General features: G+C 36.5%; 2 protein-coding genes across 2 annotated transcripts in view; one reads left to right on the top strand and one right to left on the bottom strand.

Moving 5' to 3' along the window:
- Nucleotides 1-2,264: 2,264 nt before the first annotated feature.
- Nucleotides 2,265-2,681, bottom strand: LOC109861052 (histone-lysine N-methyltransferase SETMAR-like). The gene has a single exon (XM_020440537.1). It carries the CDS (start codon nt 2,679-2,681, stop codon nt 2,265-2,267), a length of 417 nt encoding a protein of 138 aa, XP_020296126.1.
- Nucleotides 2,682-2,976: 295 nt separating this feature from the next.
- Nucleotides 2,977-15,190, top strand: part of LOC109861051 (laminin subunit beta-1-like) — a 29,883-nt gene continuing 17,669 nt past the window's right edge. The window contains exons 1-3 of the mRNA XM_020440536.1: nt 2,977-3,160; nt 4,202-4,381; nt 4,483-4,808. Of these exons, the coding sequence (XP_020296125.1) occupies nt 2,977-3,160; nt 4,202-4,381; nt 4,483-4,808 (690 nt within the window). The remainder of the gene's footprint in view (nt 3,161-4,201; nt 4,382-4,482; nt 4,809-15,190) is intronic.

The following is a 15,190-nucleotide window of genomic DNA, read 5'->3' as shown; positions in this document are numbered from 1 at the left end:
CACGACATCATGAATATGATGTTAATGATAATCGTGTTATAACCATTTTAGCGAAAATTTATTTCGATCGTCATATTAGCACTCGTCAAATCGAAAGAGAAATTAGCATACCTCAGCGAACAGTTGCGAGAATATTAAAGGCGAGAAAATTTCATGCATATCACATAACGTTGACACAACATTTGAATTTTAATGATTACTTACTTCGTGTAAATTTTTNTGAATGGGCTCTGCAAATGATCCAACAAGATGAAAACTTTTTCCGGTACGTACTCTTTTCGGATGAGGCAACTTTCAGTAGCAATGGAACTTAACTGTAAATAGACATAATTGTCACTACTGGTCTGATGTAAATCCTTATTGGTTTCGTTCAACTAATTTCCAAAATTGTTGGTCTTTAATGGTCTGGTGTGGCATCGTAAATGGCTATTTAATAGGTCCTTATTTTTTTGAAGAAAACGTTAACGGACAAAACGTTTTGCAGTTTCTTCGAGACGATTTACCGCAACTATTGGAAGACGTTGATTTATTCACCAGAGAACGGATGTGGCTTCAATTGGATAGTGCGCCAGCACATTATTCAAATATTGTAAGAAATTATTTGAATAATCGATACAATGGTAGGTGGATTGGGAGATTGGGCGCAGTCGCGTGGCCTCCTCGTTCGCCAGATTTAACTTCTCCCGATTTTTTCCTGTGGGGAATGCTAAAAAATATTGTCTATAGCGAAAAACCAACAACCAAGAAGAATATGAAGAAACGTATTCGGACTGCTTGTACCGCAATATCTCAAGAAATTCTTTTGAGAACAGTCACATCATTCAGAAGGCGTATCGACCTATGCATTCAAGAACATGGACGGAATTTCGAACAGTTAATTCGCTAAGTGTACTACTTAGCGAATTAACTGTTTGAAGTTACACATTAACTAAATAAAGCACCCCAATAGTGAGAGGCAAGAGGACTCACGTAAATAAAGCACCCCGATAGTGAGAGGCAAGGGGACTCACGTAAATAAAGCATCCCAAAGGGAACAAAAAACTACCACGTCCACGCCGTTGTTCCTGGGTAGTGCTAAGAGTAGTAATTTTTATTAATTTTGGCTAAAAATTTTGTCCGCCAACTTGGTCCGCCATCTTGGATCCGCCATTTTAAATTTTGCAAATCTGACTTCAGATTCGTGATCAGCAACCCCAAAAACCCTCGTAAACTTAATTTGGTGCAAATCGGTTGACTAAAATTTTTGTCCGCCATCTTCGTTCGCCATCTTGAAAATTTTAAAACAGCCAAGGTCATATCTAAACGTCAAATTTTCCGCTTTTTCATTTTCCGGTGTTAGAAAGGGGAGTTTCCATTTTTAAAAAACCACTTCCGGTTGAAGTAACCTACTTTCGGGTAAAATCAAAAGTTGGAATGTACGCCATTTTGGTTCCCCCTCGAAACCCTACAACTTTTATATAAAACTTTTTTCGATTCCTGGCCACACAAACGAGTTATTGGAGGTGATAGATTCAGATGACTCATCCTGTATATTGTAAATGTAGGCATACAGATATATACGCACATTTTTCCGCACAACATTCTGCGATCGGCTCTTCCTGACCGGATTTACATATATTTATTAGTTTGATACTTTAAGAGCTCGAGATGGTTCTTTATTAATGATCAATTGTAAAATTAGATTTATCTTATTTCTTGTATGTATGTGTGTGTGTGTGTGTATGCGCACGCGTGTGATTTAATTTATAACGATAAATTAAATAACAATCAACTTAAATAACGATCTCTGCGTTGTAATTGGTTTTGCCATTTTGAGGAACTTGCAAGGAGAACCAATAAAAACAGATACAATGATTGGCTAGACTCTAATGCTCGTTTCCATTATCTTCGATTAACTTAATTAATCGATTGCTAGTTTAATCGCGATTGGTTATTTCAGTCAATCAACCAATATGATTAATTGGATCCAACGGAATAATTGATCGATTAAGTTAATTAAAGATAGTGGAAACGGACAGAAGTAATATGAAGTTGACGACAAGGAGAACAGGCAATAAAGAGGAAAAGTTCGTGCTCGCAAAAATTGAATGATCGGTTAAAGGGCACGTTAATAACACAACATAAAAAAATATATTGGTAAATGTTCAGAAAAACGGACCTAGCTCCGATGACCTTGATCTTAACATATTAGGTGAAGTAAAAAGTTCTGAGCGTTTTTTTGCTTTATTTTGACGATGAAATTAACATAGTTAGGATTATCCGATTCAGATCAAATATGCGCCGTTTTGTTCGATACCTTTTGTCCATTTTGAAGGCAATTTCATAATTCCGCGATTGAAGAAGTCCTCGTCCCTATTGGTAAAAAACTTGGTCAGCTCATTTTCACAAGTCTCTCTTGAGGCCAGTTTTGTACCATCAAGAAAATTTTGCAAATGCTTGAAAAGGTGATAATCGCTTGGTGCCAAGTCTGGACTATACGGCGGGTGCAATAAAACCTCCCATCCAAGCTCTCGGAGCTTCTGGCGCGTCGTTAATGATGTGTGTGGCCTAGCGTTGTGTTGATGGAACACAACACTCTTCCTATTGGCCAATTCTGGCCGCTTCTGGTCGATCGCCTGCTTCAATCTGGTCAGTTGTTGACAATAGAGGTCCGAATTGAGTGCCCAATGGGAGCAGCTCATAGTGGATGATTCCTTTCCAATCCCACCAAACACACAGCAAAACCTTCTTGGCCGTTAATCCGGGCTTGGCGATCGTTTGGACTGGCTCACCGCGATTAGACCACAATCTTTTTCGGCTGTTGTTCTCGTATGTGACCCATTTTTCATCGCCAGTTACCATCCGCTTCAAAAATGGGTCGATTTTGTTACGTTTCAGCAAAGAATCGCAGGCATCAATTCGGTCCAAAAGGTTCTTTTGCGTCAATTCGTGTGGCACCCATACATCGAGCTTCTTCTTGAGACCAGCCTTATGCAAATGGTTCCAAACGGTTTTCTGGCTAATCTTCAGTTTCTAGGCAATGGAATAAGTGCTCACATGCCGGTCCGACTCGACGATTTCCATGATTTTATCGACATTTTCGACGATTGGCCTACCAGAGCGTGGCTCATCTTCGACGTCCATATTACCGGAACGGAATCGTTGGAACCACCGCTTTGCTGTTGCATTTGATACTGTATTGGGTCCATAAACAGCACAAATTTTTTTGGCCGCCTGCTCCGCCTTTTTACTTGGTCGTAGTAGTACTGAAGAATGTATCGAATTTTCTCTTTTTTTACCTCCATTTTGGAACGCTGTAACACACAACTGGCTTGACCAAACACAAAACTGTCACAGAACTTTTTTGAAGCGTAATGTCACCTTTCAATCGCCGTATCGTATGACCCGATGCGATGTATACATCGTGAGATATGGCTCACTAAAGACATTTAGAGGAAAACGCTCAGAACTTTTTACTTCACTTAATATGTTGTCAAGAACATGTCCTTGAATAACAATCAAAAGATTTTAGCCGTCGCTCATTGTTCATTAAAAAGTTATAAATAAAACAAAGTTCTGAAACAAACGTTCGTTTTTTGACACCGTGTACATTTGAGAAGTAAATATTTTGTTTGTGTATCACACACTATCTATTATACACGTGTACTATTGACAGCTCACAAGAATTCGCTCTACCCACAAGCTAACAGACGCGAGGGGCAAGGGGAATCGTCCGTCCGCTTCACCCAATCTCCTCTACTAGGTAGGTTCTGTCGAGGCGGTGGGCATATCTCCACCGACGATTCCCCTTGCCCTTCGCGTCTGTTAGCTTGTGGGTAGAGCGAATTCTTGTGAGCTGTCAATATTAGGCAGTGGGAGGGGCTTCAGTCCTCTGATAAAATATGTATATATAACGTATATTTATATTTTAACATAAAAACTATAGAATATTATTATTAGTTTTATATTTATACTTTGTAAATAAGATAATCTAGATCTAGCGTTCATTGCATTGATTTATATACGAATACAAGCATATAGATTTGTGATCAATTATTATAATCGGATAATATAGGCCTATTTCCATATATAAAGTTTATTTTTTATTTTGTATTTTTTTATTTTTAATAAAAAACATTATATATTGCAATGCGACAGTAGAATGTAATATAAATTTAAGATATTGTAAAAAGTAAAGTCATATAATGTTTATTCTTTACAGCTTGTAATTGTGATTTGAGTGGATCATTGGATGATGGTATATGCGATTCAAGAACCGATCCTCTTAATGGTGATGAGTCAGGACGTTGTCATTGCAAAGCCAACGTCGAAGGACGTCGTTGCGACCGGTGCAAGAATGGTTTCTGGAACTTTGATCCCAATAATCCTGAAGGATGTCAAGGTTTGTGAATTTTGTTTATTCTGATAAACTACATCTAGCAAATTTTGATAAAAAACTTTTTTGGAGACACTCACAAAAGTCGATTATCTTGACAATTGCAGTCTGTACGTGTAATACTTTGGGTACCGTTGATAATCAAGGTTGTGACATGAAAACCGGCGAATGCAAATGCAAACGTTATGTCACTGCTCGCGATTGCAATCAATGTCTACCGGAATATTGGGGACTTTCTGAAGAATATGATGGATGCAAACCCTGTGACTGCGATCCCGGCGGTTCTTACGAGAATTCCTGCGACGTTATCACCGGCCAGTGCAGATGTAGGCCACATATCAGCGGCAGAACTTGCAATCAGCCGCAGCAAAGTTATTATACCGGCTCGCTAGATTTTCTGATTTACGAAGGAGAACTATCTAGAGCTACCAATGTAAGCAGAAAAACTAAATTTTCTCTTTTCATTTAAATAGCGTTTTAAGTTCAAGTACGCATATAAAGATATTAGACATTGCAGGAGACTAAAAGTTTTGATGATATGATAGACTTTTTTATTAATAGATGAATTTATTGACTCCCCTCAGGGTTGCAATTTTTTACAATCTACATACAAAAAGAATCTTACAAATTAACTTACATCTACACCTTATGCTAACTTACATCTATTTTAACCTTAACCTTAACTTAATTTAACCTATTTTCCTACTTTGCTACACAGTCACGTACATACGCTTTGTTCTTATCTCTTTCAGTTTGCCGCATTTCTACATTCGCATTTTTTCTTTTTTCTCTACATTTTTATCCTACTCAAACTACTTCTACTTATGTAAGCTCGCAAAAAGGGGACCTCCGTTTCCTCACATTCTTCTTCTTTTAATTCTTTTTCCGTTTTATACTCCTTTTCTCTCTTCCTCTCTTTCTCTCTCTCTCTCTCCCTCTCTCTCTCTCTCATCACATATTAAAATTCTCTTCTTTTTCTTTCGTTTAACGTGCTCATACCGCCATCTCTTAGAAGCACTAAGAACATGCACACATTCCTGACATTCCTAAAAGTTTAGTAATGACCACGTTTTTTAAAATAAATTTCAACAGTTTTTTGGATTATCTTCAAATATCTTCGTTCAGAAGCTACAGACCAAAAAACCGCAAGAATACTTTTTTCTTCATTTTTTCAATACAAATCGAACGAGACTAAAAAGAAGTCAATCAATTCATTTGTTATTAAAAAATTGTTGATTAAATATCTCTCCTTTACTGAAGTGCCTGATTTTCGCGTATAATAAGCGCGGTGTGCTCGCGCCAAGTTCAAGCGCCACTTTGTTGCGCGAAGTTGGCGCGAGACACACCGTGCCTCTTGATATTGTATATGAATCCATTGCTTGAATTTTTTCTAATTTTCAACAATGTTATTGCTAAAATCTAGTGGCGGTGGATATTTTGATTTTATCGTGAGAAATACTGTTTAACTAAAGTGTAATTTGTCAGAAAACTGACTTCTGTTTTTCACTATTCTAACCTTTTCTTGAGCCAAATTCTTTTGTTCGATTATCTAATGTCACTTTTTAACTAGTGTAACTTTTGTAGTCATCTGTTAGTTAATCACCAATTGCGCTATGTTGTATGTAGTAGAAGATTAAATAACACACACAGTTCAAGTTTTGTTGCTGTATATTTGAGCTTTATGCACGAGTTTGTTATATAGGTATTGGTCGTGTGTCGCCTGCTTTTGCGCGTGCGCTCTCAGTATATCTGCGCAGGCGCTGTCTCGCGCCTAGCACTTCTACAACGTAAACTTTCATTTTTCGACCCTTATACATTTGAGAAGTAAATATTTTATTTGTATTGCACACTATCGTACACGTGCAGGCAGAGGAGCTTCGCTCCTCTTCCAAAAAAAACTTCACTTACTCTTAATGATGTTGTAGTAACACAAGTTGGGTAGGTTAGGTTAGGTTAAGTTTTTTTGGGTGAGGAAAGGAGAAGAGGCAGGGGGCGAAACCTCTCTGCTTCTACACGCTTACAACACGAACATAGTGCATAAATGTTTCTTCTGAATGTTTACATTATTTATCAGTTTCACTATTTATTTCGTCTCATACTTATAAATTCGCATGAGTTCTTGTTTATCGAAGTTCTTCCTGAAGTTCTAACATATTGATATTTTTTTAAATAATGAGCAGACTACATTCAATAAATAAGTGAACTTGTAATATTTTTTTTGTAAATCTTTTACGTATAAAAACATGCATATTTATGTGTATAGACAGTATATACGTAGACAGTATACGTAAACTCGATACAACTTTTTAAGATCATAACTTTTTAATGAAGAGCAAACGACGGCTAAAATCTTTCGATTGTTACTTAGAGATGTCTTTGACAATATATGTATCAAGGTCAAAGTCATCGAGGCTGAGTCCGTTTTTGTAAACATTTACTTTAAATTCTCATTCACCCACTGATGCAAAGTTTGTAATTCGTGCATTCGAGCAGGCCATTTGTCGGGATATTGTTGCTCGACTTCCGTCACTTGATTATTTTGTCGACACAATGAAGTTGTGGGTGTTAATTCCTTTCGGAGGCTCAAAAATGCAGGCAAGGCACCGATCAACGTATGATGCGCGGTGTTATACGCGAAAATTGTTCAAATGTACGTCCCAGGCTCGACAATCCGTGTCTAAGAAAGCAATGATCATGTTTTTTAATCACATCATATCCTTCCAAATATTCTCAAAATTCTCTTTTTTTCCTTCTCACTCCTGCAATGTTCTAGAATACTAGTTTGATGTCCTGTTTTTATATTTTTTCCTGTTTTTTATATTTTTTCTTCTGTTTCTCTCTCTTTGTGTCTGTTCTATTTGCGATGTTTGCAATGTTGTGAGGTTACGGAAAATAAAAACGTATAGCTTTTAGTGGATATTTAATAAATATATTCTTAATCCAAAATTACGACAGTGCTTACATGTCAGAGGTCGCCCAGCGACTGTTTGACATACGTTCTACACACGCAATCCACGATGATAGCAGCGCTATCGTAGCAATTACAATAATCACATAGCCGCGCTTATATTTAAAACAGATGCGAGTGCACATGCAGCACCTTAACACTCCTCCCCTTGTACGTGAAATTGTTTGCTATATACACAACTCATTAGTGTTGTTTATTCATAACGCAATCGTTCTGGAACCTTTCGAGTTCTGTTGGATCTTTGCAGCGCCGGGACTGTCGGAGATTCTTTTGTAGTTGTTGGCGCGGTTATTTTTTTATCGCTATTACCGTTGGCAATTTCCGCATTTTTATTTACGTCATCGCAAATTGAGGAATCGCCTTGTTCGATTGGCTTCTCCGTGAAACGTGAATTTGACTCAAATTGGATCAAGATCGGTACGTTTTCGACTATTTTCCAAATTTGGTCAATATGGCGTTTCTATGTTCGCATATCATTAAACTGTACCAAATAATGAAGCGGTCCCAGTCTATCATAAATTCTCCCGAATCTCCATTTCAGTATTACTGTATTTGCAGACGGCAACTCGATCCCCTTTTCAAAAATTTTTCAGATAATGGACGGAGTTTATATTTTGATTGACTTCTTTGTTTACTTCAAGAATTGAATCTATTTTAGATTTAATGAGTCTTCCAAACATTAAGTTACTTGGTGCAGGTTTTATAAGGAATTTTACGGCACTGTAAAAGTAAATCGCACAAGTTTTATGTTTTTCCGCTTTATTAGCGACAAATTGATGGCCGTTATCACTAAGTAGGATTTTCGGGTATCCAAAACGTAAAAATATCTCTTGTAGAATCCGAACTGTCGTTCCGGTCGACATATCTTTTATTATAAATATTTCAGGCCAGCGCGTAATAAATCTACTAAAATGAAATAATAAGAGTTATGTAGTGGTCCGGCATAGTCGATCTGCACACGCTCAAATGGAAAGCTCGAATCCGGCCACCGTTGTATTTTGACTTTAGTTAGTTCTTTTGCGACTCTTAGGCAATTTACGCAATTTTTTACAGTTTCTTTGATCGATTTGTTTATGCCGTTCCACCAACAATATTTACGCGCTAATTCTTTCATTCTGGTAACGCCAAAATGCCCTATGTGTAGTTCTTTTCGAATTTCGTTTCTAATTTTTCGGTATTAGTACTCGATGTCTGCGGAATATACATGATCTTACTAACTAGAAATTCTGATTTTCCTTTATTAATTCGCAAATTGTATTTAGCTAATCGCAAAAAGACTGATTCTAAACGCGCTAAATGTATTTCGTCTGTAGGTCCGGTAATTTTAATATTGTCGTAGAAAACTCCGATGCCTTCAATCCCAGCCAAGATTTTTTCAATTTCCCGCTATCAAATTGCGGGGGCCGATGCTATGTCGAACATTAACCAGTTACATGTGTATAACCCTTTATGAGTATTGATTGTGAATAATTGACGGTCGTCTGGATGTATTTCTACGTTTAAAAACGCTTTGTTTATATCTATCTTAGTGAATTGTTGATCTTCTGCCATAGTTTCAAACAATTTGTCTATAGTCGGAACCGAATGATCGTCAACTTGTAAGTTTGGATTCACCGTGATTTTGTACTTGCTACATATTCTAACGCTTCCATTTACTTTGATGATCGGGGACTATCGGAGTGGCTCAATCCGATCTTTCAACTTTGCTAATAATGCCTTGTTTTTCTAATTTAATTTGTCCTCAATTTTAAGCCTGATTGCAAACGACACTAGACGAGCTCGCAGATATTTAGGTTGGGCACCTTCTTTTAGTTTCAACCGCGCTTGTATGCTCTGAACTCTACCTAATTCTTTTCCAAAAACTTTACTATATTTACTTAATAATAAATACTAAATTTTGTAATGTACTTTTTATAGAATCTTCTTGTAAATTATTGATCTTATGCCAAAGATCCAAATGTAATTGACGTATCCACTCCTGACCAAGTAACGTATTTTTCTCTTCGTTTACAATGTAAATGTTTAAATTATAAATTCTACTGTTGTAGTCGACGTTAACAGATGAGTAATCGATAACGCTTAATTCTTGCCCGCAAATACGTTAATAATTTTAAATTCGTATAAAAAATCTCTTTGCTTTTGAAAATATTGTTGAACTTGCTTTTAGATATTACGCTAACAGCAGCACCACTATCTATTTCAAATTGTATATTTTTACCGTCGATTCTAAGCGTTATCGAAAATTTATCTCTGTATTGTGTTTGCTCGGTTTCAAGTACGTAAATGTTTTCGAAAATATTCTCGATCTCTTCGTTATTTGCGTCTACATGGTTTGCGTCAGCGTTGTTTTGTTTAGCCTTGATACATACTTTCGAAATATGACCTCTGGTTTTGCAGAAATTAAATGTTACATTAATTTTATTACATTTGTGTTGGCATAATGTTCGACGCTACCACATCTATAGCGCACGCATACACACCCACACACACACACACACACACACACACACAATATCCGTTTTTATTATTAATTTTTATATTAGCATTTTGGATGGAATTTGTAGATTTACTTTGAATAAGTGCTTTTTTTATTTGTTGAAAACTTATTCTTTTTTTTTTATTTAGAGTTAACCGCATTTATCATTGGTTTTTGATGTATCTCTGCTGCATTTTTAGCAGATAATTTCATTCCAATTGCAGTTTCAAGAGCCGTTTGTATCGTTAACTGTTTTGTTTCTAATAAACGGTTTTGTATACGCTCGCTGCGTAAACCAAACGTAGATTGGTTTCTCAAAGCTTTATCTAAATACCAAAGTTACAATTGATCGCAAGTTTTTGTAGTGCTGTTAGAAATTCTTGTATGCTTTTACCTTCCTGCTGTTTCCGCTGGTGAAAACGAAAGTTTTCCGCTATCTCTAAGAAAGCTAGATTGTAAAAGTCAGTCTACAATATAACGAAATAGGCAATTCCTCTTTTTACACTGCCTACTGTCTTGCTGTTAACCAATGAAAGACGCGTGTTAAAAAACGCAAAATAATTACTTGTATAGACAAAAATGAAATAACTCTAAGAACCTTACTCTACTCTTACAGCCTTACTACCTTCATTGTAGACGACACTTAATAGTGTTTCATAATGTCGACTAATTCATCGTATGACTTAGTGGTTCCAAAAGTGCGAGTTTGTCGCACAATATATCGTATGGTTCTGCACCCATATAATGTAGGAGATAATGTTTTTTGCTTTCTTCGTCAGTGAAAATTGTAAAAGTTCCTCTCAGTCGTTTTACCCAACGCTCCCATCGGAACTTAATGTGATTGAAAGATTCAATCGTAAATACTGTATGTACTGTAGGTGTGGTGCTCACTGTCGTTGCGCCCGTCGTATTGCTCATCATTTTATCGTAGTGAACAAGTAATTGCGCACGTTTGTTTCTTTTATCTTCGTCGCCACTGTTATATTTGTACGATGTTTGCAATATTGTGAGGTTACGGAAAATGAAAACGTAGAGCTCTTAGTGGATACTTAGTAGATATATTCTTAATCCAAAACTACAACAGTGCTTACATGTCAGAGTTCGCCCAGCAACCGTCTGACATACGTTCTACACACGCAATCCACAATGATACCAGCGCTATCATGGCAATTACAATAATCACATAGCCGCGCTTATATTTAAAACGGATGCGAGTATCAAAGTGCACATGTAGCACCCTAACAGTGTCCTTTACTCTGCTCTCCACTCTTTCTTTCTTTTCTAATTGTGTTTTGTTTTGTTTTCTAAAAGTCTCCTTCTCCACAATTTCTCTTTTTTCCTCACTCCACACAAACATCTTACCTTGAATTTCTATTTTCCTATACCTGCATCTTCTCTATTGATCCTACCCACTTAACCTCTATCTAACCTCTTCTTTGTTCTCCTTTTCATTTCTTTAATGATTATCCGTTTTTCCTTATAATTATACGGTTTCTTAAGCCTTTTCTCTTTCCTTTCCTCGATTTTCGCACTTCTCACTTCTTTACGCTATATTCGCTGGCTCTTTTTCACACTACGCCTTTTACACGCATGCACACTTCTCACACACCGCTAATCAAGTCCCGTATTCAGATATATATAACTTTTTTTATTTTTTATTTATAAATTTTCGTTAGTAATATATATGATTCAGTTTATGTTCAGTGTCTGTTTCGTCGATGGAACCGTAAGCAAGCACGTGAACAACTAAAGCTGCAGCTCTAGTTTTACGTAAAGAATAGAAAAAAATTAAGTTGTTTGTTTTTTTGAAAATAACAACAAAAATATTGCAGTTAGGTAAGACATGTATAGGACTTTTTTGTAAAGCTTTTTAGAATTTTCATTTTTTGTTCACAAATTTTTTCTGTACAATGAAACCTTTCCGAAATAATTAGCAAAAAAGCTTTTACCTTCTAGAAGAGCTGGGAGGCGAAGGAAGTTTGCTTCGTTTAGGAATCTTATTTTCTGGGTAAATTACATATTTGTACCAAAAATCAGCCAAATCGAAAGTAATCGCTTTTCGGAAGTTTATCCTAACTCGAATATTCAAATATTCGTTAAATGTTCAGTATAGGGGAGGATGCTCCGATGACCTTGATCTTGACATATGTTGTCAAGGACATGTCCCTGAGCAACAATATAAAGATTTTAGCCGTTGCTTATTGTTCATTAAAAAGTTATAAACAAAACAAATTTCTTTAAGAACTTTTTGTTTTTTGACATCTTAAGACTACTTTTTTGTTCATGTTGTAAGCGTATAGACAGAAGAGACGTAACCCGATAAATAAATGTTTGAAATACATTTATTGAATATTGTTTTCATTCAATGGATACAAAGTAGCTATAATATTAAAAAACATCCTATTTTTGGTAAGTCTATTGAAGCACGTGCAAATCATTTCTCTGTTAGGACACTAATTTTAAAATTACACGGCTTTCTTTTTCAACCATGGCTTTTTTCTACCACAAACTTGCTTATAATATGGGTAAATATTGACAATAATTGAACCACCCTTTGCTCAACTTGAGCTTCACATATTGTCAAAGACATTGTCCTGAGTGACATGCAAAAAATTTTAGCAGTTGCTCGTTGTTTATTCGAAAGTTAATAACAAAAAAGTTATATAAATAAACTCTTATTTTTTAATTCCATGTACATTTTCTTTGTGTTGTGAGTGTGTAGGCAAGGGGTGCTACGCCCTTCCGCAAAAAATAGTAGATTCAGAAGAAATTGTCCAATATAAACAAAAAGTAATATGCACGCAAAACACGAAGAGGGGAGCATGGGGGAGGAGCGTAGCCTCCCTGCCTACACACTTACAACTCGAAGAAAATGTACATAGAATCGAAAAATAAGAGTTCATTTATAAAACTTTTTTTGTTATTAACTTTTTAACAAACAACGAGTGACGGATAAAATTTTTTGCATGTCACTCAGAACAATGTCCTTGACAACATATGTAAAGCTCAAGTTGATCGGAAGATGGTCCGTTATTGTCAATATTTACCATAATATGTTTTTGTGCAATGAAAAATTAAAGATTGACATTATGTGCTTAAATAAATCATTGCATTGCATCGCGGGCACTTCACTTCTTTTTGTATAACTTTTTTTTTGTTGCTAAATAAGCAATCAATTCAGGATAATTATAAGTTAAATGCAAAACCTCGTGGAATAACATAGCGATTTAGACTGAACATTTACCAAATATTCTTCTCGAGTAATATTCTGTATGTTATTGTCAGTTGTAACAAGCGATCACCGCGCACAGATTCCGTAACTACAAGAAAAAAAACAAAAAAACACGCGCGCGGTAAACACCATTTGCACGCGCTATCACGAAATTAAACCGGCAACCCGAAAGATATACTTATGCTCTAAGACATGGCAAAACTATTGTCCGGACGCGATACGTGGCAATCAAAATTCTAATGAGTTAATAATCTAAATGCACAAAATAATATTGAAATACACGAATATAACACACAATAATATTAAAAGATGCGATAGCAATAACACAAAAAATATATAAATTAAATATAACAATTAGACATGCAGAACAAACACAAGACAAAAGAAACTACACGAAATGTACGTGAGAACTACATGACACTTACGGAAAACTTTACCGATTTTCCCTCGCAAAATTCTTATAATCGCGATAACGGGCATTTTTTATATACGTGATGCAAATCCAGCATTCTATATATACTCAAAAATTAATATCTCAATTCAAAATTCATGTATATATAGAACACCGCAGATTACTTATAAAATTTGGGTTTCCATGAAACTGGCTGAAAATTTAGTATAATATAATTCATCTCTCATCAATCAATAGAAGTAATATTCTATTCACCACAGTACCATTTGACACAAAATTATTGGACATAGATTTATTAAACACAAAATTATTCGACACTGTACGATTCAACACCGTGCAATTTGACACAATACAATTGTATTACGTCCTGGGGACTCCACGATCCCNTTTTTCTTGCAACGCGACGCGCCAACGCATAACAAACCCTTTTTTTAGTAAATAATGAAAAGCAATAAATAACTCGAACGAGTCTCCTATCGTTTGGAAACTTAGACTCCAAACAATAGGAGAGCAAACGGAAATCATATCGGCGCCCGAAAAGATAAACCGCGCCTAGTAATAACCCGGAATTTTGCTATAACAAGCAAGAAAAATTTATTGTTTAAACACTCTGAGCTTTCCAAACAAACCCGGATATCTCCGGGCCAAGAAGAACACCGCTTATAAAATTTCGAACAGCCGGGGCAAATAGAACTCCGGCGCCATAAATAATCTACTAAAATTTTATTATAAACAAATAGCAAAAAGTCTATGTGACGTGATCGAAAACTAAAACTCTCCCTTTTCCCTTTTTTGAAAAATCGGACAAGCCGATGGAGGCGAGAAATCGTCGCCGATTGGCGATCTCACGAAGGTTACCCGATTACTAACTAACAAATAGGAACTAGGGAACCTCCATTGAGTTTTCTGATTGGGAGAGTCCTCGCTTACTCAAAATTGTATATAAGCCGGGACTTTCAGAACCGGAATCATATAAGAGCCGCTGATCTTAAGAGTCGGGAGTGTTGTGGTGCAAAGAATTTCAAAAGTGAAGTTCGGTGCAGTGAGTGCCAAAGCTGGGACACCAAAGCCGCTCTGGTTTTCAACCCTCTACTCCCGAGTGTCTGCAGCCAACCTGACACCGCCGCCGCTCAACCAAGTAGTAAGTGCTTTTAAGAAACCAATTGATTACTGAGGTTCCACTAGAAATAGAGATTGAGAAAAAGAGAGAAAACCGTGGCTGCTCTTCAGGGAGCTCCAAGAAACGTACTCGCGAAATAAAAACGATAAAGTCTTGCACGAATCGAACACAGCAGCCGCAGTACTGAACTGTCTAAGATAGCCTCCTTCCTTAATCAGAGAAGATATCCGCGATCCTGAATCGTTCTGGATGACTTCTGATAGACATCCGCGATCCAGAATCGCTCTGGATAGCCTCTCACCTTCTTTCTAAATTACGAAAACAAACAAAGCCCGCTTATCTCCGAATATCAGTCGTAGAACCATGACACATTCAAATTTATTCCTATCATTAAATCTATCGAAACCTAAGAAATAAAACAAAACCGAATTTATCAACTGACATAAGGAAATACATTTTTAAGATGATCTAAGTTGCGTAAACATGGGTTAAAGAGGCTGGCTGTACTAAACAACGGGCGGGTTCCGTTTGACCACAGTACGATTCGACACCGCTCGATTCGACACAGATTTATTCGACACCAAATTATTCGACACCGTACGATTCG

Source organism: Pseudomyrmex gracilis, unplaced genomic scaffold (assembly GCF_002006095.1).
Source record: "Pseudomyrmex gracilis isolate BER0280 unplaced genomic scaffold, ASM200609v1 scaffold_551, whole genome shotgun sequence".
NCBI lineage: Eukaryota > Metazoa > Arthropoda > Insecta > Hymenoptera > Formicidae > Pseudomyrmex > Pseudomyrmex gracilis.
The sequence above is the reverse complement of the archived record's forward strand: the minus strand, read 5'-3'. Positions and strand labels throughout refer to the sequence as shown.

Coding starts and splice junctions, on each gene's coding strand:
- LOC109861052 (XM_020440537.1), bottom strand. CDS start 2,681: ATGAGCTGCTCCCATTGGGCACTCAATTCGGACCTCTATTGTCAACAA.